This window comes from Petaurus breviceps, unplaced genomic scaffold, assembly GCF_028583685.1.
Source record: "Petaurus breviceps papuanus isolate PSGF00001 unplaced genomic scaffold, PetGlider_PUasm1.0 189, whole genome shotgun sequence".
Taxonomy (NCBI): Eukaryota; Metazoa; Chordata; class Mammalia; order Diprotodontia; family Petauridae; genus Petaurus; species Petaurus breviceps.
The window spans coordinates 29,772,540-29,797,386 of NW_027185809.1; the positions used below are offsets into that span (position 1 = coordinate 29,772,540).

Sequence of the window (24,847 nt, forward strand, 5' to 3'; positions counted from 1 at the left end):
AAAGAAAGTATTTTCCAGTTATTAATTGGTTTAATTGTAATCGATGAAGGAGTTATTTCAGGATTAGGAAAAAAAAAACCAACCTGTTTACTATAATGCTCACATTTGATAATGAATACTTTTCTTGTTAAGAGCAGAGTTAGATAAGAGCTTTCAGGAATTTGAAAGTGATTTATGGGTCTACTGACTCATGTCAAAGAGTACATTCTTTTGGATCATTAAAATTCTGAAGCTGCTGTGTCTTAGTAATTCTGTTGAAGTCTGTCACATATCCAGCCTGGACCTGGACCCCACATTCCCTTTATTTACTTATTAATTCATTCATTTTTTTATTTATGGTAACTGCATTTTCATCTGTGCTATCTTTTCTCTGCCTCCCTTCTTCCCATCTCTACCTAAGTCCTATTTCAGTGGTCTCCAAGGCAACTCTTCTCCCCACCCCCAGTCATCGAGCCATAGCATAATGCCAAGAGATAACCCATTAGAAGGCTGGGAAATGGCTAAAATTCCTTTCTCTTTAAGATAGGAAGGTTTGTCTTCATCTTAAACTCCACTTACCTCACCTTACACTTTCCCCACTGTGCCTTCTCTGGCTGTGCAAACTGCCTGTTCTCTTCCAGGCATAGACCCCTTAGTCTTGGTGACGAAGAACCCTGCCCCACTGTTGGCTTTTGATGGGACAGAGTAAGTAGCACAAGCTGCTTAAGCAGATATGCATGTGTTGCTGATCTGCCTCCTGGATCTCATTCACTTTACCTCAAAACTCACCCCTCTTACAAACTGCCCTAAAATAGGGAACCTCTCCCTCCTTTTGGTCACCCAGTTCTGAAAACTCTGTATTATCCTTGACCCCTAACTCTCCTTTACTCCACATATCCAATTAGTTGCCAAGCCTTGCTGATTCTACTTCTACAACATCTATCCCATCCATTCCCTTTATTTCACTTTCACAAGCCATCCCTCCCATTCAGGCCCTCACACCTTCTTGGCTGGAGTCTACAAACTCTTGAGCACTTCCATTCTGGTGGAGAGGAATGAGCAGTTGTTCTCCACAAGTGAAGGATATTGGTTTGGTAACACGTGTATGTAAACAACAAGTAAGGAAATATATGTATATGTGTCTGCATTTATATATGTATATATGTAGGTGTACAGGATGTTCAGGTCTAGTACTTCTGGTGCTAAGGAGGGCTTGCCCAGCCCTTTTCAGAGCTGCTCATCTACCTGTGGTGTGCACCTGGCACTCAACTCTCCCCTGTGACTCCAAGAAGCTGTAGCATGCACAGCAGCCACACCCCCAGTAAACAATCTCAGCAGATGGGTTAAATCAGGTTGACCTCAAACCCACTGGTGTGTTAGTGGGGTGTCTACTCCAAGTATGTGAAGACTTCCCCCAGTGGGACAGGCAGACTAAAACAATTTATTCCAACTGCCATGAAGGCTGCTGGAGTAGGCGATGTGGAACACTTAGAGCTTGGTAGGGCATTGAAGAAGACAAGGTCATCCACTGTATCCCTGAGGCCATTACTAGTCTTCCTGACTTTTCTCCTGCCACTGGGCTTCGTTGACTCTGGATGAGAGAGTGAGGCTGATGACTTTGTGCAACTCAGCCTCATTTAAATACAATTCACAAGTGAGTCAAGACATTACCCATGATGTCACTGGTCCTCTCCGAAAAGGAAGGGCAAATAGCCACAGCAATATTTGGATATGTTAGGGGTGAGCAATCAAAAGTTTGAAGACCATCGTTCTACTTCATGGCCTCACTTTTACCAGCTTGTTTCCTTCTATTCTTCCCTCTTTTTTTAACCAAAATGTCATTAATGAGAAAGAAAACACAAATATCATTGAACAAAATGAGTTTTACATTTGATAAAATCATATTTCCCTTTTATGCTGCCTTTTTGTACTTTTTAATCAGTATCTATGTCCACAATAGAAAATACCCTTTATGTGACTTCCTTTTGGAGCCACCACCTGTTATCAATCTATCGGGCAGGGCACTGAGCATTGAGGGAAGAGCAAACATTTGTACAAATTGTAAATTTTAATTAAAAAAATTTTTAAAACCTGTTGGTTGCTGAACAAAGGGCTGAGTTGCCCTAAAGGTGCTGTACTAGTAGTTTCTCTGAGGAATGTCTATGACCTTAGGTTCACCTTCCACTCAATTGCTCTCTAAACACAAGACACTGGAGTCAGCAATAAAAAGTACTTTGTTTTAGTATAACTTCCAGTGAAAAATCTTTGGGACTTGACCCCAGGCAGCATTTCTTGAGCTGGGGTTGAAATTAATTATGTCATTTGGAGGTCTAACAGAATCCGATTTTTGAGAGTCAGGAAGCGACCTTCATGTGACCTCCTGGGTTTGAAATAACAAGGATTGGGAAACAGTGTCACCTGATGGGTGCCTTGAGCTTTACTGAAGGCTCCACTTGAATCCAAAAAGCATTTTTACATTCTCAAATCACAGATTCCTTTTACTCCCAAGGGAGTGGAGGGGAGGCCATGGTAATGGCAAGCAAAATAGCACTTAGCTCCTTTTTTTTACGCTTTAAAGCTCCAGTAAGAGCTTGGACTGAGCAGAAGTGGGAGGAAGGATGGCTGTGGTGCTGGCACTCCTTCTGTTCTGTCTGTGTTGATGTTACTTTGTCAGATCTGTCTGCTGATAGAGGATGTTGCTGTTGTTACAGAAGCTCTGGGACCTTACTGCTGGTACAGAAGCCCTGAAAAAGGATTTCCTGCTGTCTGTTTACAGAAGTCCTGAAGGAGGGTTTTACTGATGTTTTCAGAGGTTCTAGGGCTTTACTGATGATTTGTGTTTGGCTTCTGAGAAGCCTGTTAGCCTATGTTGATTACACAGGCAGAAAGTGAATTGATGATAGCGCTGACAATGTGTGTGAACATTATTGTAACTCTGCTAAGCTTGGTGTGTATAGATATTTGTTGTGGCTCTGTTAAGCTTTGTCTTCCCAGAAACAGAAACTGTGACGGGCTTGAGGTGGACTGGACACTGAGCTTTGAGCAGGAGCTGGAGAAGGAACCTGTGAATCCAGGTGACAGTTGGGTGAATTCAAGCAAGAGCTGGGAGCACAGAAGAAGAACCATGGAGTTTGGAAGTCAGTCTTGAGTCAAGATGAAAGGATCTTCACTTGGGTACTTAGTGCTGGCTGAGAAATTAAGACAATGTGACCCAGGGGTGGGAGACCTTTGTACTTTGTCCCCCTTAAGGATGATTAAGGATTTATTGATTTTTGTTTTAAGACTATGTGGCCACTTCAGTCAATAAGTTATGTTATGTCTTTGTGAATGTTGTACTTTGGTTTCTGTGAATGTTTTGCTTTAGTTTGCTGTTGAATAGAGTTCACTATACTATGTGATCAGAGCCTTAAAGTTATTTACAGCGGCAGTCCTGTTTGTGCTTGGCTTTACAGCCATACAACTGAATATCTACATCCCTCGAGGGAGGCAATCTATGCAACCTGCTAATCTTCTAGCTTGTTTCATCCCTACCCTCCAACAATCAATGTCAACATTTATTAAGCTCTTACTAGGTACCAGGCCCTGCCCTAAGTGTTGGGGAGACAAAAAAAAAAAAAAAGCAAAAGATAGATAGTCCCTGCCCTCAAGGAGCTCTATTAGAGGAGACAATAACCAATCTACCTGTATTAAGCACCTATTTGCTGGGGACACAAAGAGGCAAAAGATAGGAGTTTACAATCTAACGGAAAGACAATCAATCAACATTTATTAAGGACCTACTGTGTGCCGGGTGGCTGAAGATACAAAGAGGCAAAAGATAGTCCCTAACCTCAGCGAGTTCACAATCTAGAGGGGAAATAACAATCAATCTGTTTATCGTGTATTAAGCTCCTACTATGGATAGAGTTCAACAAGTCAGGAAGACTCATCTTCTTGAGTTTAAATCTGACCTGAGACATTTACGGTCTGTGGGGGTGGGTGGCAGTGGGCGTGGTGGGGTTTCAACTGAGAGCTTTTGTGGGGAAGATACTGAATGTAGCCATTTGTTGAAATAGATTGTGTATCATTCATACTAGATCTAGCCAAAGCCAATTTCAAGGGGATATCTCCTTGACAATATGGGTTACTCAATTAGATTTAAAAGTCCTAATCCAAAGTTAATGTCCACTAGGTAGGAGAATATAGAAATTTAGAGGTATTTCAGCTTATAATTTTAAATATACCTGAAATCCTGTTGATAACCTGCAGTTGGTTTTCTGAATTTTCACCACTTTTTATGAAAATGAAAGCCCCGCACAAGTGGCTCCTGCCGCTCCTGACCTCTACGGCCTTGAGCATGGCAGTGCTTCAAGTTTCTAGCACGCTTGAAGGAAAAGGGGTTGGAGGAGAGGTTTTCTTAAGGCCCTTCTCCGTCTCTAGAAGCGTCCCTTTTTCTCTGCCCCCCCAGCGGCTCTTCCTCCGCCCCAGGCTCAGCCCGATCTGCAGGCCGTGCCGTGGCCCAGACGGAGGCAGGGGCGCCCGCGCAGACGCACAGAGGGCCGGCGAGCGGGGGTGGGCGGCGCTGCACCAGCTTATCCCTGCCCCGCCAGGTGCGGGGGCACTGGAGCTCGCCCGCCGCGCCCGGCCCTGACCTTCCTCCTCCGGTGCCCTCCGTGGCGGCGGCGTGTCTGGAGCGTGCCGGCGCTTCACAGCTCCAGGCTCTCGTCGCCAGCCGGCAGCAGTATGTGGCCGTCGGCCGGGGCCGCCTTCCGAGCCTTGTTGCGCTTCGGCCGGCAGCCCCTCCGGACCCTCTCCGCGTCCCCCAGCGGCGCCCCGAAGGGAGTGACGTTGAGCGTGACGCCCCCCGTGGGCCTGGCTGACGAGCCGCTGCACATCCAGGTGCAGGGCTTGAGCCCCGGCGAGCCCGTGACCGTGCGGGCGCTGGCCGTCAGCTACTACGGCCGCCTCTTCCATTCGTGCGCCCATTATGAGGCTGACAGAGTTGGGGCGCTGGACCTGACCAGGGACCCCTCCCAGGGCGGCGACTACACGGGCGTGGAGCCCATGGGGCTGATGTGGAGCCTGGCCCCGGCCGGCATGGAGAACCCCTACGTCCGGATGGTGCAGCGCAGCGTGCTCAAGAAGCCCCTCAAGCTGCAGGTGACCGTCCACCAGGAGCACAACCAGACCGGGCTGCTGCTGGGCCAGGTGCTGGCCTCGGCCCGGGTGGAGCGCTGGTATGCCACCCCTGAGATCCGAGCCATCAGGGTACGCGAGGGCACTGTCAGAGGCTCCTTCTTCCTGCCCCCAGGTGCGTGAGACCTTGGTCGCTTCCCTTTCTTGCCGGCCCCTCAGCCCTTCCAACACTAAGCAGCATTTTATTTTATTTTTTAGGATATCGCACAGCAGGGCTTTCCGAGATGCAATCCGATTCAGTAAACATGTTTTTAAAGGTGCAGTGGGCTGGGGATACCCGGACATCGAGGGGTTGTACCTTCTACAGAGAAGTAAAGAGTTATAGAGCACTTTTGAGATGTCCAAAATGCACATTACAAACGTTAATCCATATTTATGAAGTGCCCACTATGTGCCGGGTTTCATATAGGATAAATAGGAAATAATTAAAAGAGGAAAATCAGTTACCATTTATTAAGCGCCTCCTGTGTACCAGATACTGTGCTAAGAGCTGTAGAAAGAGGCAAAAGACAGTCCTTGCCCTCAAGGAGCTTAACATAGGGGAGACAAGGGAGACAAAGCAAGCTATATACAGGAAAAAATAGGAAATAAATAAAAGAGATAAATCAGCCGGTAAACATTTATTAAGTGTTCGCTAAGTGCCAGGCACTGTGTAGAGTGCTAGGAATACAAAAAGAGGCAGAAGACAGTCCCTGCCTTCTAGGAGCTTACAATCCATTGGCTGAGAGAACATACCCATAAATATATAAGCAATCTATATATAGGATAAATAGGAAATAATTAACAGAGGGAAAGCACTAGAATTAAGAGGGGTTGCTTTAGGTAAAAGGTGGGATTTTAGTTGGGACTTGAAACCAGGGAGGTCAGGAGTCACAGAAGAGTTCCAGGTGATCCTCACAAAATGAGGATAAATAGCACCTGTTTCCTAGGTATTTTCTCCTTTCACTTACCTAGGAAATTGGTGCTATTCTTGTCCCTGTTTTAGGCATTGAGTAATGGAGGTGGCTGAGGTCAGATTTGAACTCAGATAGTACTGGTTCCAAGTCCAGTACTCTGTCTACTACACCACCATTTACACAGTTACTTAAGGAGGAGAAGAGAGCGAGAATTAGGAGAATCAGGAAAGGCTTCCAGGGGACAGTGTACCTGAACTGAACCTGAAGGAATTTAGGGATTCTAAGAGGCTGAGGGGAGAAAGGCTTGCATTTTAGTATGGAGGATGCTTATACATAGGAACTGAATGCAAAAAGCTGGCCTGCTGTCCTACCCTGTTTACCCGTATTTGAAATCAAAGCAGGGAGGAGGATTTGGTCTATTGGGAGCTTGTCTCTAGGTCTCATTAAATTATTAAATTACATAGGACTGCATAATGAAGGGGCTGGAGAGCAGCAAAGGGATTGACCAAACATATGTCTTCTGGTTTGTACTAGAAAGAAGAATTTGGGGGGCGGCCAGGTAGCACAGCGAGTAAGAGCACCGGCTTCTGTGTCAGAACGACCTGGAGATCGAATCCCGGGCTCAGACACTTAGCACCCACCCAGAAACACCTGGCCATGTAACCTTGAGCAAGTTACTTAACCCCAATTGCTTAGGGGCGGCCAGGTGGCTCAGCGAGTAAGAGCACCGGCTCCAGAGTTGGGACGATCTGGAGATCGAATCCCGGGCTTAGACACTCAGCACCACACCCAGAAATAACTGGCGGTGTAACCTTGAGCAAGTTACTTAACCCTGATTGCTTGAAAAAATAAAAAATAATAAAAAAGAAGGAAGAATTTGGAAGCAAGAGAAATTAACTCTCCAGTTAGTCAAAAGCCTGTAGAGCTGAAAAGCATCTTAGAGGGCATCTAGTTGAATTCCTTCACTTTACAGATGAAGAAACTGCAATTAAGTGATTTATTCCAGGTCACAGAGGTAGTGAGTGTCAAAGCCAGGATTCTGGCTCAGGTATTCAAAAACAAGGTCCAGCATGCATTCCAGGCACCACTACCTTTCCTGCATGTGACAGTCACATAACATTAAACTTAACAGTTTAGAAAATAATTAAACCTTTTTCTTTGGCATAAAGTTCAGTTCCTTTTTTAAAAAAGCGTTGAGAACCCAAGTTAAAGTCCTAGTTTGTTCCTTACTGCCTACTGGTCACTGTACTTCTCTGGGCCTCTTCCCACATTTGTAAAATGAAAGTATTGAACCAAGATCTGATTCTCAAACCCTTTTTCTGCTTATAGCACAGCATTCTTTGCTGTGAGAAATCGTGACACGCTAAATGTTTAAGTTGGCAACAAGGAAGGGTTCATCTAGGTGTCTCAGTGGGTAGAATGTTGGGCCTGCAGTCAAGAAGACCTGAATTTAAATTCAGTCCCAGACACACTAGTAGTATGACTTTAGGCAAATCACTTAACCCCTGTTTGCCTCAGTTTCCTTAACTGTAAAGTGGCCATCATAATAGCACCTACCTCCCAGAGTTGTTGTGATAATTTTTGCTACATAAATGCTAGCTGCTGTTACTATTATTAACTCTTCTCTTCCCCATCACTTTTTTTTTGTTACTTCTCCAGGCCTCTAATCAGAAAAGACAGCTCTGTATCTGAATGGATAGAGCTGCTATTGTAGCTTTCTTGACACCCGGCTGGGAAGAACAGGCAGCAAATTGCACCTGGCTCTTAGGAGCCAGGGAATGTGGAGGAGTTAGGATGTAGGGAGGAGTCTTAAGGCATACCCTTTAAGAATCACTGGAATGGATGATCCCTGACATCCATTTTAACGCTAAATCTGTGATCCTGTAAATAGAACAAGTGTAGAGACTTTCTGGCAATCCATCTTTTTGCTGTTGTTGTTGAGTCCATCGACTTGGGAGAGTATGCCTTTTTTTCTTTTAATCATATGTTTCTATAATAAAAATAATGAAGTACTGTAAATGTTATTTCATTTTACCCTCATAACAACCTTGGGAGGTAGATGCCATTTGGTAGATGAGGAAACGAAGGTAAATTTCAATTAAGTGACATAATCTAAAAAATAATTGTTTACACAGCCTTTCACATCCTGTGCAAAACTAGACATTTTAAAATTGTTTTTAAATGCTTTCTCTCAGAATAGCTCCAAATAAAGTACTTATTTCAGTCAGAATTCCTTCCAGTCAAAATAGAGATTGATGAGATCGGAAAGAGACATATAAGATTAGTGTTGTTCTAGCAAGAAGGTGAAGAGAAAGGTCATAGAAATGATCTTTTCATTCCTCCTCTCTATCCCTCCCCTGTAGATACAGTAAGTAAGGGAAAGGAGGGAAAAAATGTAGAGTAAAAGGACCTGGGAAGAGAATATCCTTTTAGAGGGCTAAGAAATGAGCAAACATCAAGAAAAAACTCCAATATGATTAACAAATACTATGGGTTAAAAGATCTAAGGAGAAGTCCTCAGAAGAAAGTGACAGATTAGCCTCTCCAATGACCTAGTTTATGAAGCTGAACCTAACCTGGGACAGAATAGACTGAACAGTAAGTTCTTGAAAGGAAGTGAAGAATAATCTGTTTTCAGTAAAGTAACATCTGGCCTCTCCAATGAGGATCTGTCATCAGTAAAATGGAATAAGTAAAACTTATAAAAGTTACAGTGGTAGAAAATTTGAATGAAGGAATGGAATCATTGGGGAAAAAATTCTCAGGTTAGAAGGCCATTAAGGAAGAGATGATAGAAAATGAGATCAAGCAACAATTAATTTAATTTGAAAGTAGAAAACACTACAAGTAAAGATAATAGCTCTGGAAGACAGCTCAGAGAATTCTGAAAATTATGGGGTTACTGGGGAAAATAAAGATCTAATGACCTTAAGAAAGAATCTAATCATCATTAGGAAATTGGTCAAAAATTTTTACCTTAAATCAGTAGGACAGGGGGACAAATTTATAGAGTTCACCAGATGTCTTAAAGAGAAGTATCATGTTACCTACCATAAAGTACTTTGTAATTTGTATCCAATTTTTATCTTCCAGAATTATTTATCTGATATGGGGGGAAAAACAGTGGGAAAAACTGGAACACAATTTACTGAAAGTCAAGGTGAACCATACTTAAATTCATGAAATTTTCTATCCAACTAAACTAGGAGAGATTTAGTTTTAAAAGAATATTCCTTTTTTTTTTTTTTTTTACTAAATCTGAGTAGGGATGAAATATCACTGGTGTTACTCAGGGTATGCAAAACCCCAGAAAGGTTACTACAATTTGCAGCAACATTAGTTAAAATGGAAAATTGTCATGTGTGTAAGTTTTTGGGGACAGTATTGTAGATTGTTGTATTCTTATTGTTCTTGATTGTTTAAATGTTCAGTTGTGGGTGTGAGAAAAGTTAAGGGTGAAAGTGTATTTGATAGATAAACTAGAAGGGCTTGCCTTATACTCAAAGTTTAGTATATACATTCTGCTGTACTTGTAATAACCAAAAATCGAAGGAGAACATCAAGGCAACAAGGGCTTTAACTTAGTTAACAAAAGGCTAGGAGCTAGATCATCTTGACTGACAACTAAAATCACAAAAGAATGGAGCATGGTGAGAAAGATCAGTAAGTTAACAAAAAACATTCATTTACTTTGCTGTTTTTGTTTATTTTAAGCAAAGAGAACCATGATCAAGAAGAGGAATTCTTTGATGTAGATATCATAAATATTGAGTGAAAAAGGGAGAGTATGGTACAGTTGATGATCTTAGGATAGGTGAGAGATTGGAGCAGACCCTTAAGTGTTTGTGTTTGGTAGGAGGGGTGGGGACTCGAATCTGGCAAATTAATTGAATCAGTCTAGAAACTAGCTAGTATTGTGGGTGTGACTTGGAGTGTATGTAAGAAGAAAGGGTAGTATGTAAGTAATATGTAAGGGTAGTATGTAAGAAGAAAGGCTGTAGTGGCTTACCCCATAATTCCTGCTACTGGGAAGACTGAGGTCAGTAGATTGCTTGAGGTCAAGATTTATGAATAGTAATAGGCTAAGATAGATGGTCAGGTGTCTGGAAAAGTACTTGGGATAGTATGCCAGTACCAATGTGGTGAGCCCTAGGAAGGAGGGATGAACTGCCCTAGGTTGGAAATAGAGCAGGTCAAAAAGTTTCTGTGTTGTTCAGGGTTGTGAGTGGCCACTACACTTCTCTCCTGGTTGAGGTACCTATTCTCCAGCAAAGAAAGGGGGAAATGTAAAGTTGCAGGGAAAACTATAGGAAGTAATTATTTTTAAAAATGTATTTTTTAGTTCTCAACATTCACTTCTGTAAGATTTTCAGATTTAAATTTTTTCCTCCTGCCTCTTCTCCCTTCCCCAAGATGGCATGCAGTTTGATATAGACTCTACGTATGCATTCATATTAAACATATTTTCACCTTAAGTCATGTTGTAAAGAAGTAGAACCGATGGGAGGAACCATGAGAAAGAAGAAACAAAAAAACAACAAAAAAGCAAATAATATGCTTCTATCTGCATTGAGACTCCAAAGTTCTTTTCTGGATGTGGATAGCATTTTCCATCATGAATCTTTTGGATTTGTCTTAGATCCTTGCATTACTGAGAAGAACTAAGTCTACCAAAGTCAAAGTGGGTACAGGATTTTTTTTTTCAAATGCTTTATTAACATCTGATTTACATCACTCATTTCCGCCAGATTTTGAGTTACAAATTTTCTCCCTGTTTTTCCCCTACCCACCACCCCAAAATAGCAGCCCCACAGGATATCCCCTCCTCCAATCTGCTCTCTCCCATATCTTCTCCCATACCCCCTTCGACTTTTCCAGTAGGGCATGGTGGATCTCTATGCCCCAGTGCCTGTATAACTTATTTCCCAATTACATGTAAAATAGTATGAATAAGAGTATATATATAATTTTTTTAAACATTTGATTTTAAAATTTTGAATTCCATATTCATTCCCTTCCTCCCTTGTTACCCACCCTTACTGGGAAAATAAGCGATTCAGTATAGGTTGTACATGTGTAGTTAATGCAAAACATTCCCATAGTAGATATGTTGTAAAAGACTGACTATATTTCGCCCCCTCCTATCCCACCTCCCACTTGTTCTGTTCTCTACTTTGATCCCGACCCTTTTCAAAAGTGGGTGTTTCCAACTTCCCTCCCCCCAACCTGCCCTCCGTTCCATCATTCCCCCTCTCATCCCTTCCCCCCTACTCTCCTGTAGGATGAAATACCCTATTTAGTGTGTATGTCATTCCCTCCCCAAGCCAAATTCAATGAGAATAAGGTTCACCCATTCCCTTTTGCCTTCCTATTCTTCTCCTGCATTTTCCCTTGCCTCTTCTATATGAGATAGTTTACCCCATTCTGTCTCTCCCCATCTCCTCTCATTATATTCCTTTCTCACCTCTTAATTTCACCTTTTAAGTACCATCCCTTCCTATTAAATTGATCCTATGCCCTCTATCTATGTATACCTGTAAACATATATACACACATTCACATATGTATCCATATGCCCGTATACCCTCCTATATAGACATATATATGTATATATTTATATATATATATATGTATATATATTTCTATTCCCTTCAACTATTTTCATGCTGAGAAAAGTTTTATCAGTTACAATGATCATTTTTCCATGTAGGAATGTTAATAGTTCAACTTTGATAAGTTCCTTATGATTTCTTTTCCCTGTTTACCTTCTCATTCTTCTCTTGCTTCTTGTATCTGAATGTCAGATTTTCTATTTAACTCTGGTTTTTTCATCAAGAATGCTTGAAAGTCCATTCCACTGAATGACCATATTTTTCCCTAAAACATGATACTCAGTTTTGCTGGGTAGGTGATTCTTGGTTTTAATCCCAGCTCCTTTGACCTCCGGAATGTCATGTTCCAAGCCCTTCAATCCCTCAGTGTAGAAGCTGCCAGATCCTGGGTTATCCTGATTGGGTTTCCACAATATTCAAATTGTTTCCTCCTGGCTACTCGTAATTTTCTCTCCTTGATCTGGGAATTTTGGAACCTGGCTATAATATTCCTAGGAGCTTTCTTTTTGGCATCTTTTTCAGGAGGTGATCAGTGGATTCTTTCAACCTCTGTTTTGCCCTCTGGTTCAAAAACATCAGGGCAGTTTTCCTTGAGAATTTCTTGGAGGATGATTTCTAGGTTCTTTCTTTGATCATGGCATTCAGGTAGTCCAGTAATTTTTAAATTATCTCTCCTGGATCTATTTTCCAGGTCAGTGGTTTTTCCAGTGAGATATATCACATTGCCTTTTATTCTTTCATTTGTTTGGATCTGTTTAACAGCATCTTGATTTCTCATAAAGTCACTAGCTTCCATTTGCTCCAGTCTAATCCTGAAGAAATGATTCTCCTCAATGAGCTTTTGAGATTCTTTTTCCATCAGGCAGATTTGGCTTTTTAAGGTATTCTTCTCCTCATTGCCTTTTTGAGCCTCTTTTGCCATTTGAGTTAGTCTATTTTTTAAGGTGTTATTTTCTTCAGTCAGGTTGTTGATTCTCATTTCATAATTTTCTTGCATCGTTCTCATTTCTCTTCCCAATTTTTCCTCCACTTCTGTTATCTGCTTCTTAAGGTCCTCTATGGCCTGTAACCAGCTCGTATTTTTCTTGGAAGCTTTTGGTGCAGGAGTTCTGACTTCACTGTCTTCCTCCAGTTCCATGCTTTGATCCAATTTGTCTCCAAAATAGGAGTCTAATGTTGGATTGCGTTGCTTGGTTTGCTTCCTTTGCCTGCTCATTTTGCTTCTCAATTACTTGACTTTGGGGCTTTTTGTCACAGTAGGACTCTGTCACCAGACAGGGGAACTTTGTTCCAAACACTGGGGTTTTCTTAGCTGTCGAAGGTATTAGTTGAGTGCCCTCTCTGAAGCCTCCACATGCTCTGGCAAGCTGGTCACACACCCCAGGACCTCCACCCTAGACAGCAATCCAGATCCAAGCAGATTAGAGCAAGAGTGATTACCCTTCAGACTGTTTGCTTGGTCCCCCTGCACTCTGCAGGTCAGGAGCTGAAGCTTCCATGTTGCAGCAGCTGTGCTTCAGCCCTCAGCGGCTTCTCCCTCCAGGGGATAAAGGCCAACGCATTCCCAACTACTGGATCCCAAAGTCCACACTGCACTGACCTTTTACTTTTTCCTTAGCATCTATGTGTTGATAATTCTGGAAGCCGCCATAGCTGCTGGTGATCTGGAGTCCCTCCAGCCGGTGGTTGGTCAGGCCTGCCCTGGGGCTAAAACCTCTGGCTCCTGTGGCTGGGGTAGTCTCCCAAGAGCTCTGTGCTGGCCGATTCCTGCTGGCCTGCTGGGCTGTCCTCAGTGGGAAGTTATCTTCTCTGTGTCATTTTGTTGGTTCTGTAGCTCCAAAGTTTGTTCAGAGTTCCCTTTTACATGAATTGGAGGTGGTGGGAGCCTGAGCCGCAAGGAGGTCCTGTTTCTACTCCGCCCCCACTTTGCTGGGTACAGGATTTAGATATAAAGGCTTATACTATAAGCAAACTAGGAGAGCAAGGAATTATTTACTTGTCAGATTTATGGAGAAGGGAGAATTTATGACCAAACAAGAGATAAAGAACATTATGACATGCAAAATAGACAATTTCGATTACACTAAATTGAAAAGGTTTTGCACAGAGCCAATGCAGCAAAGATTAGAAGGGAATCAGAAAGCTGGGAAATAATTTTTATAACCAGTGGCTCTGATAAAGGCCTCATTTCTAAAATATATAGAGAACTGAGTTAAATTTCTAAGAATACAAGTCATTCCCCAACTGATAAATGGTCAAAGATTTTCAGGAAGAAATTAAAGCTATCTATAGTCATATGAAAAAAATGCTCTAAATCACTATTGACTTAGAGACATGCAAATCAAAACAACTCTGAGGTACCACCTCACTCCTATCTGATGACAAAATAGGAAAATGATAAATGTTGGAGAAGATGCGGGAAAATTGGAACACCAATGCATTGTTGGTGGAGTTGTGAACTGATCCAACCATTCTGGAGAGCAATTGGGAACTATGCCCAAAGGACTATAAAACTGTATGTACCCTTTGACCCAGGAATAACACTTCTAGGTCTGTATCCCAAAAAGAACATAAAAATGGGAAAAGGACCCACATTTACAAAAATATAGCAACTCTTTTTGTGGTGGCAAAAATTTGGAAATTGAGGGGATGCCCATCAATTGGAGAATGGCTGAACAAGTTGTGGTATATGAATATAATGGAATTATTGTGCTATAAGAAATGATGAGCAGATGGACTTCAGAAAAACTTGGAAAGACTTATATGAACTGATGCTGAGTAAAGTGAGCAGAACCAAGAGAGTGTAGCAAGTAATTCTTTATATCTTTCAAGCAATTGTTACACGATAATGATGTGGTCCATTGTTGAATATCATTTACAGAATGATGCAATTGCAGAATGTCTGCTAATACCCTCATCAAGATGTCCTAAATTCAGATTCATTTGGTAGTTGTCGGTGTTTTCTTGGGCATCTCTGATATCAGAAAGGTCCTAGATTTTTACCACATCTGTTATCTTCCAGATTTGTACCTCATTGCCCTCACAATCCTATTTTCTACAGCACATGTCAAACAGGCAGCGTTGTGGCCTCCAACACTCCTAAGTGCTACCTAACAAAATAAAAATATCATTGGGAAATATTTAACAAAACAAATAAAAATACAACAGAACACAGATAATACTAATATGTGATTTTCTTTAAAAAAAAATTTTTTTGGGGGGTCTTTTTTTTGGGAGGGCAATTGGGGTTACGTGACTTGCCCAGGGTCACACAGCTAGTTTTTGTGTTAAGTGTCTGAGGCCAGATTTGAACTTAGGTCCTCCTGACTCCAGGGCGGGTGCTCTATTCTGCCACCTATCTGCCCCAGTAAGTGATTTTTTAAGTCAGTGTGTGTCCAGCATGCATCTTATATACAGTTTAATGGCCCTTATTTCTGAGTTTGACACCACTGATTTACAACATGGATCTGCTCTCTCTTTTTCAGTTAATTTGGATTTTTTTCCATGTTCTCTTTTGTGCAATTTCTGCTTCCTCTACAAATAAACATGTTAAGGACTATAATTTTAAGGTCCAGACCTGAATTTGTTGTAATAATTTTTGCAAATCTTTACCATATTTCTTCTGTTTGTAGTCCTTTTTCTTATTTTCTCTTTAAATACCCTTGGGATGACTTTACTCCTTTGGTTATCTTGCCAAGTTTTCTTTAGAATGGTTTTATCTTCCACTGCTTCTCTCCTTTATGAGGCAATCCTGCTCATAATAATCCATCATCCTTTTTCATAAGGTAAGGATGCGACATACCAAAATTGATGGGTTGCAGCAAAGGTAATTCTTAGAGGTAAAAATTTTTATTCTTATGTTAACAAAAGAGAAGGCTGCAATGAGTTTTCAATTAAAAAAATGAGAAAATCAGCAAATTAATGCAAATAAAATAAACAAAAGATATTACTGAGACAAAAGGAGAAATAAATATACTAAAGAAATGAATTTTTTAAAGTCTAATAAAATTAACAAACCATTAACTAAATTAACCAAATAAGAGAGGAGGAAATCAAATCACTGAAATTAAAAAATGAGGACAAAAAATACTTACTTGAATAGTGAAGATAGTAAAAAAACAAAACAAAACATGTAATCATATGCTAGAAAAACTGAGAATGTAAAAGAAATGGATTATATTCAGAAAAATATAAAATACCCAAATTGATCAATCCAGTGAAATGTAATAAAGAAAACCATTAATGAATTACAATGCACACACATACATACACACACACACAGAGATGATTCCCAAGTGCATTCTATCAAAGAACAAATACTTTTGATACTATAGAAATGGTTTTCAAAAATGGAAAAGGTGGCATTCTACCAAATTCTTCTTATGATTTAAATACAATTCTGATCTTCAAACCATCTAAAGCATATAAAGGAACTATAGACCAATATTATTAATGAATACTGAATGCAAAAATATCACAGCAAACATAACACAATAGTGTATTTTAAAAATTGTTCAGGTGATCAAGCGGGACTTATGCCAGGAATGTAAATATAACTTAATGTCAGGAAATAGCATGAGAACTTGTATTAGCAAAATATTTGAAATTCTATCTTATCAGTAGATACAGAAAGAACTTTTGGTAAAACCCTTTATATTAAAAACACTAAAATGACTAGGAATGGAAGTTTTCATTACAGTAGAAACCTTTACTTGAACCCAGGGGCCGGAATTACATGCAGTGGAGAAACCTTTGAAAATTCTCCCATGGACAACAGGGACAGGGATGAGACCTGTGGAACTCCCAAATAGGGAAACGTCTATTAATACAGGTGGGCATATTCTCTGCAACATAACAGTCTTAGACAACCGCCTGCAACAGAGAGGCATAGTGACTGAGCCAGGGCCATTATATGTTGAAGGCAGGACTTGAACCTAGGTCTTCTTGACTCCAAGGTCAATTCTTGAATCACCATGCCAATATGATTGATTATTAAGAAAACCTAATACAATAAAAAAATCTAGCTCAGATACCTATAGTAAAATAGTCAAATAAATACTGCCAATAAAAAACTAAAAGGAAAAAAGCAATAGAGAAATGCCATTTAAAATAATTACAAAATATGTTGAATATCTGGGAATTCTTACCTAATAGAATATAAGCTTTGAAAGTAGGGCCTGGTTTTCATTTTTGTCTTTGTACCCTGGCAGCTGGCACAGGGTTTTGTACATAGTGGTCAATTAATACATGCTTGTTGATTTGAATCGAATTTAAAACATATGGAACTTACATAAAGTCAACCACAAACCAATCTTATAGAAATAGAATAATTAAAATTGAAGAGATTTATTGTTTATGTTTAGACTGAGATACTGTACATATTTTGCTGCTTTTCCAAATTAATTTATAGGCATATTGTTTTTTCTATTAAAATACCCACTGGATATAGAATTAACAAAATAATAATTCATATGGAAGAGCAAAAGGTCCAGAGTATCAGAGGAAATCAATTAAAAGAAAAAGGGAGAAGGGGAACCTTGTACCTTAGATTTCAAATTATACTACAAATTGGTCATTATCTAAACTGTCTGGTACTAGATTTTTAAAAAATGGAATAACAGATCAACGAATAGGTTAGATAGTAATGAGCCAGAGCTAGATTTAGATGGTGAAGTATTCAATAAACTTGAATCATAAACCACTGGAAGAAATATTCACTATTTAATGAAAATTTTTAGCAGATATTTAGATGGCAATTTGTTGAAAAAGAGCAAACCAAATCAACAACACACACACAAATAGACTAAGAATATATAGTTGTAAACATCATAAAAAACTAGGGGACTAGAAATGATTAAAACTTTCACAATGCTGGAAAAGGAATAAATTCTTAAATGGATTCAGAAAACTATGAGAGAGGAAATACTTGCATTTGATTGCATAGAAATGAAAAGCCCTTGTATAAAATAAACCAAGGAAGAAGAGAGGATGAGACAAACCAGGGGAAATTATTGCATCAAATGATTTAAAACAAATATGATATCCAAAATGTATGAAGAATTGACACTTTTATCAGTGTGAGCTATTTTATAATTGGTAAGTTGTCAAAGGAACAAATACAATTCTCAAAAGAATTGCAAGTTATCAGCTGTCACATGGAAAAATATTCAAAATTCCTAATCAGAGAAATGCAAATTAAAGCAGCTCTGAGCCACCTGAGTCCCATATTGACAAAGATAAAATATGACAATTGGTAGGGCTGTGGTAAAACAGGAGTGATATTATCCTACTGGTGGGGTTGTGAATTGGGCCACTTTTGAAATTAGGGAAGCAGTACGGAATGATACATAAATAGTTATGAGTGTGCAGATCCTTTGATCTGATGGTTCTGCTGCGGGGGATATACCCCAAGGATGTTACTGACAGGGGAGAGATCAGTTTACAAAAGTGTTATTGACAGCACTATTTGTGATGTCAAAAAATTGGAAATATAAGTGTTCATCAATACAGGATGGGCTATTAGTTAAGAAACATTTTATGGAATTAGACCACGTTGAACAAATTATGTCTGGTATGTGAATATAATAGAATATTATTGCAGCATAAGAAATTACAAGAGACAGTGTGGTATACTAGCAAGAGAACTAACCCCAGAGTCAGGGAGACTTGACTTCAAGGCCTGCTTCTGATATGTGCTGGCTCTGTGACCCAAGACAAATCATTTAACCTGTCAGTGTTCCTCAGGACAGCTCTCTAAGGCTGGAAAAAACAGATTTGTATCGAAGGGGTTTCCTTATTGGGATTTCCCATTGTATACCAAAGGTGTCAAACTCAAATAGAACTGGAAAAAACTAAGTTGTCCATGAGGATCGCGGTGGTTCACATATTGACCTAGAAAACCACACGTGTTTAAAATCAGATAGAAACTACATTTTAACCTGATTTAGGTTGCAGTTGGGAGTATTGTGAGCCACATGTGGCCTGTGGACTGTGTGTTTGACACCTCTGTTATACACTAATGAAATTAGAAATCTAACCCCATCTCCCTACCCCCACCCAAAAGATTATGAATATGAAGATTTTTTTTTTTAAATAGGGCCTCTATAAATGCTTATTTAAAATTAGGTGAAGAAAGCAGAATCAAGTCAAGTCAGCAAACATTTATTACAGGCTTGCTCTGTACCACATATGGTGCTAATAGTTGGGAATATAAATACAAGATGAAAGAAAAATAGGGCCTGCCCTTGGGGAGCTTACATTCTAATAGGGGAAGGCTGCAAGCTGAAAAGGTGGGGGTTGGTAGAAGACAAGATGACAGAGATGAAGGAAGGCACCAGTGCAGGGGCATAGTAGAGAAAGTCTAGAAAGACTAGGTTAACCTGGAGAGGAATGAAGACATGGCTTGCCAGGGCATCTTTCTCAGAATGAAGGTTCTGGTTCCTCACAAGCCAGTCAGAGGGGGAAGCCACAGGGATGGAGAATACTTACATAAATGAAATCCAGGGATGGAGTGAGCTTCCGCCATGGAGAAAGAGGTTTCATAGAAAAGGTCTAAGAAAGTAAATTCAGCCCAAAGAGGAATGAACCAAAAGAATAGACTGAACATGCTTAAGAGACAAAACAGCAACAAATGCTTTTTTTTTTTTTGAGCAATCGGGGTTAAGTAACTTGCTCAAGGTTACATGGCCAGTTATTTCTGGGTGTGGTGCTAAGTGTCAGGATTTGATCCCCAGGTCATCCCAACACTAGAGCCGGTGCTCTTACTCGCTGGCCCTGGTGGCTACCTGGCTGCCCCTGCAACAAATTCTTAAAGCAAAGAGCAGAAAAGGACAAGAAAAATAAGATGAAGTGGGTATTGCTATGATATAGTAAACACAGACATCTTTTTGGATGGGTAAATAATTGAAGTTATAGACAAATACAATAATTTATAATTTCTTGGGGCTTTTTGTTTCATTTTCTCTTATGTGCTCCTTCTGCTTTTATTCACATATTTGAATACCTGCACTTTTATGGAAGAAAAAATAACATGTAGGTTAAGAGCAAACAAATAGAGCCTGAAGGTGCATCTGAGTATCATATTTAGTAAAGATTGCCCTTTTAATGATCCAGACTGTTCTATATGACATCAGGAACAACACTTGTCATTTTACATCCTATCCTTGCTTTTGTAGGGGATGGTCCATTTCCTGGTGTGATTGACATGTTTGGTGATGAAGGGGGACTACATGAATTTCGGGCTAGCCTTCTTGCTTGTCGAGGCTTTGCCACCCTAGCTTTGCCATATTTTGCCTTTGAAGATCTACCTCCCATCATGAAAGATTTAAATCTTGACTACTTTGCTCAAGCAACTAAATTTGTGCAGAATCACCCAAAGGTAAGTGGTGTGACAGAAGGAAATACACTCCTCGGAAGAATGGAAAAAATGGTAACATAAGCGGTTGGCAAAATATGTGCCATGTGAATAATAAATCAGTAGCTTAACAAGTGAGTAAAGATCAATCCGTAGCAGATTTTGTGACTCTGTTGTGCCTTTCTTTCTCTGTCTTTTTCTTTAAAGGTTAAAGGTCCCAAAATTGGAGTAATTGGATCAGGCAAAGGAGCAGAACTGGCCTTCTCAATGGCTACTTTCCTTCCAGATGTGGCTGCTGTGGTCAGTATCAATGGTTGCATCTCCAACACAGGCACTGCTCTTCAGTGTGGCCAAGTAATCCTTCCAGGGCTCCCCTTTGATCTGGATAAAATCACTGTCACTTCCTCAGGAGTGTATGACGTTAAAGGAGCCCTTGTAGACCCCTCGGATCCTGCTTATGGAGACAGCCTCATCCCCATAGAAAAAGCTAACTCTCACTTCCTCTTTGTGGTTGGAGAGGATGACAAACAATGGAATAGCTCTTTGTACGCTGACTTGGCAATCAGGCGCTTAGAGGCGCACGGGAAAAAAAATTACACTCTTCTGAGTTACCCTAACGCAGGTCATCGAATTGATCCACCCAATAGCCCGTTTTTCCCAGTTGCCTTGGACCGGTGGCTGGGGGTCCCTGTTCTGGGTGGGGGTCAGTGCAGAGCCCATGCCATTGCTCAGGAGGAATCTTGGAAGAAGATCTTAGAGTTTCTGAAGATGCATCTAGGATGAAGGCTATAAAACCATAAAGTTGAATCAAAGTGAATCCCCAGACAATGCAACAGACTGATTTCAAAGGAAGCTAAAGGTCTGAATCTGTATAGATTTTGTAAAATGAAAATTGAGATTTCATATCCGTATACATGTTTTGAGGGGATGTAAAATTACTAAGGAAATATTACTTTTTTTGTAGCAGTTCAAGGAAACTGATTCAGAGGGTCAAAAGTATTTCAGTTTTGTGTTTACCAGAACCTGTCATTCTTAAGCTATCTGTTGCATAAGGTTTTAGTTTGGCTTATCCAGGAGAAGGTAGAGGCTTCAGCTATAAAGGGAGAGAGAATTATTAAATGAAAGAGCAAAAATAATTTTCATTGTAGCCCCTTTTGATGTTAAAAATCAATTTGTATACTGGTGACTTATCTGCCTTCTATTTTTCTATGCCCTTTTTTACTCATAGCAAAATACTCTTATCTGCCACAGAAATATTTGTACAATTTTTTTGACCAGGATATACACTTGAATATGGTCTTATTATTGAATACATGCCATTCAGATTTTGATAAGGAACTTTATTTGGGGATGTAAAGGTCAACATGAAGCTGTAAGATCAACTGCACTGACCTTGGGTTTTGTGGAAGTCACCTTTTATTAAGGGTCAGCAAAGATTTCACTATGAAAAAATTCTTAGAAAATCTGAATGTTTTCTCCAGGAAATAGCAGCCAAATGCCAAGGATGGGTCTCAGTGTTTGTAGCACCCTTTTCCTCCTATTTCTGTCTTTATACATATTTGAAGTTTCAAAAGTTTATTGAATTCATATTGTCCTTCCGGAATAAACAATTTTAGTGCAGAAATGGACTTTTCTAAGGGGAGGTCAGAATCCTTACTCCTCCATCCCAGAAATCTAGAGTAAAATTTATTGGTGAAGGAGGGATTCTCTAACTTTTTTTTTTTTAAAGAAATTGGGGTTAAGTAACTTGCTCAAGGTTACACGGCCAGCTGTTTCTGGGTAGGTGCTAAGTGTCAGAGCCCAGATTTGACCCCAGGTCATCCTGACACTGAAGCCAGTGCTCTTACTCGCTGTGCTACCTGGCCGCCCACAATTCTCTACTTTTTAAATCGCCATCTAGTGGGGTTTGAGCCTATGAATTTTTGAGAGCATGTACTTTAGTTGGAGGATATTAAAAGTTTTTGCTTTTGTTTTCATTTAGGCAAACTTCCTGATGTACACACATATTTCATTGTGGGGAGGGGGGGAAGGGAGGATTTGTGACTGAGTTTTTATATATTGTTTGGCCAGTAGCCCTATGGGTTCAGAACCACCCCTAGAACCCCAGGGTGAGTATAATACTTTTTATAACATTACCTGTTTCTAAAGTAAAGTCATACTTTGAAATGTCTGATAGTAGAAAAAGAAACCTCAGCAGATTGAGTATGTGCTGTCCTTTCTTGGGACTATTCATGTAAGAAATAGAAAATTGGCAAGTCGGCTTTTTTGAAATCTCTTTTCTAAAACAATAGTAAAGGAAAATGTGCCTTTAAAAAACTAAGAGCCATGACCTGAGGTTGTCATTTGAAGTTTGATGTACTGTTCATTCTAATTTAATTTCAATGAATTTGACTGTTTTAAGTATACTGAAAGGGGCATTACACACAGCCAGATTTTTCAGTTGTGCTTTGATGTGCATTTTAAATAAAGCATGTCAAATCAGTATTTTGTCCTTAATCAGGCCATTAGACCTGATAATTACCTCTCTCTCCCCTCTTATCCAAACTATGCACTTATTATAAAAAGCAAGAGTACTCTTGTATTAATTTATGTTCACCATTTTCTCACTGGTTGTGTCCATTTTCAGTCATAGGATACTACTTTGTGCATCCTTTTCAAAGTTTCTCCTATAGATGGATTTTTTCCCCCTGAATTTATGGAATCCTTCTAAATGATTTGGACTGTCAGCATGTAAATCTTCGGCACCCTCTTATTTACTGATTTTCCTCTTTTTTTTAAGTTTGTTTATTTAGATAGAAATAGAGCTATTTAACTTTAAGTCTCATTTGTTAGGATATTTTTAAAAATTATACACATGGATACCCAGCTTCGTGCTGTGAATTATTTGTTTATTTATATTAAGGTTTTAAAGAACACAAACATAGCTTTTTAAAATAAATATTCTTAAATTTTGAAATCAGAAATGTTGCTATAAAATGTGTGTACAGAATATTATTAAATTAATTTTCAAAGACAAATTTCTGAAGAACATAAGCAGAGTTTATACAGTTTCCTTTTGGTTAGTCACAATTTATTACTTTCAGCCACAAGTCTTTGTGGTGCTAAGTGTCAAGGATAACAGAAAAATGAGCCTGAAGATAACATTTATTTTTGATTGAATGACTATCTAGAATTATAGAAAGTTAAATAATGAACAATCTTAGAGAATTATCTAACCTAACTACTTTCTTCACAATTCTAAAGAGTAGGTAGTTACAAGTATTATCTCCATTTTGCAGATTAAGAAACTAAAGTGCTTGTAGATGGGTTTCTGACTTAAGCTTCCTGAATCCAAATCCAGTGAATTCTCCATTATACCATGCAGTTAAAAGAAATCTTGCAGTAAAAACACTGTGATGGAACTGGGAATATTTAGCCCGAAAAAGAAAAGATTCATGAGTATCATAATAGCCATCTTCAAGTAATCAAAGAATTGTTGTGTGAAAGCAGTAGGCTAGTTCTGTTTGACTTTCAAGGGGCTGTAAACTCTAGGAAAGAAGGTTTCATTCAGTTGAACATGTAAGGAAAATCATCCTAGAATAGGCATCCTGGTGGTGCAGTGATGAGGGTGTAGGAATCGAGTCAGGAAGAACGGACTCTTAGAAGCTTGCCTCTGACCCTCCCTGGCTCTTCGACTCTGGGCAAATCACTTTATCTCACTGTGCCTCAGTTTCTTCATGTGTGAAATGGGGATGATAATAGCACCTCTGTCACAAGGTTGTTGTAAGATTCATATGAGTCAAACCTATAAAGCACTTTGCAAACAAACTCCTGTATAAATGCTGGCTACTCTTATTGCTACACACTACGTCTTCCTACTTGGTGTTTCACCCCTTCTTCTTAGTTCATTTTCAGAGGCATCATCTGTGTCCTGCCCCCTACTCAAGGGTGTCATCCTAGGCCCTTTTCACTCTTAGTGATCTCATCCATTACCATGACTCAGTTACCATCTCTATGCAGATGACTTCCAAATCTATATACAGCCTTTATCTGTGTGCCAAGCCCCAGTGGGCCTCACCTGGGCATCCCAGTTGTATTTCAAACTCAAGTCAAAAGCAGAACACATCCTACCCCCTACCCCCACTCCATTATCCTTCCAGTCACTTGGATTCACAACCCTAGTGTCACTTTCAACTCTTTATTCCAGACATCCGGTCTTTAACTAAGTCGTGTTCCTTCTGGCTCCACAAAATCTCACTCTCATCTGTTCCCTTTCATTCCACTCACATTGCACCATCACTTCTCACCTAGGCTATTGAAATAGCCTCATAATTGGCCTTCCTGCTTTCAAAAGGCTTTTTTCAAAGTGACACAGTGAAGTAGCTAGCAACAGAGCCCTTGGCCTGGAGTCAGGAAGACGTGTTAAATCTAGCCTTAGACACTTACTACCTGTGTGACCCTGGACAAGTCACCTAACTTCTGCCTGCCTCTTTTTCCCCAGCTGTAAAATAGGTAGAATAATAGTACCAACCTGACATATAAGTGTTATAAGGAACAAATGGGATGCTATGTGTAAACAGTGGCTGACACATAATAGGTTCTATATAAATGTTTATTCTATTCCTTTCTCCTCCTAAAGTCCTTTTTCCCCAATCCGTTCTCCACATAGCCTCCATATTAATGATCATGTCACTCTTTTTGCTCAAGAAGCATCATCAGCTGCCTCTTAACTCCGGCATATAATCCCAAATTCCTCAGTTTGGCATTTAAAATCTTCCAGAATATCACTGTGGTCCACCTTTCTATTACTCCTTCATGCGCTTCGCATTCTGCTCATACTGATCTGCTTTTAC

General features: G+C 39.9%; 1 protein-coding gene across 1 annotated transcript; it reads left to right on the plus strand.

Annotated features, from left to right (window-relative positions):
- The first annotated feature begins 1,434 nt into the window (after window positions 1–1,434).
- LOC138163942 (acyl-coenzyme A thioesterase 1-like) lies at window positions 1,435–23,822 on the plus strand. Its single transcript, XM_069091664.1, has 4 exons — window positions 1,435–1,477; window positions 4,427–5,269; window positions 19,837–20,039; window positions 20,223–23,822. The coding sequence occupies exons 1-4, from the start codon at window positions 1,435–1,437 to the stop codon at window positions 20,796–20,798; spliced, it is 1,665 nt and encodes a 554-aa protein (XP_068947765.1). The 3' UTR covers window positions 20,799–23,822.
- Window positions 23,823–24,847: the final 1,025 nt, after the last annotated feature.

Coding starts and splice junctions, on each gene's coding strand:
- LOC138163942 (XM_069091664.1), top strand. CDS start 1,435: ATGAAGGCTGCTGGAGTAGGCGATGTGGAACACTTAGAGCTTG. Junction 1,478..4,426: donor TGTGGAACACTTAGAGCTTG/GTAGGGCATTGA, acceptor CTGCCCCCCCAG/CGGCTCTTCCTCCGCCCCAG. Junction 20,040..20,222: donor TTGTGCAGAATCACCCAAAG/GTAAGTGGTGTG, acceptor TTTTCTTTAAAG/GTTAAAGGTCCCAAAATTGG.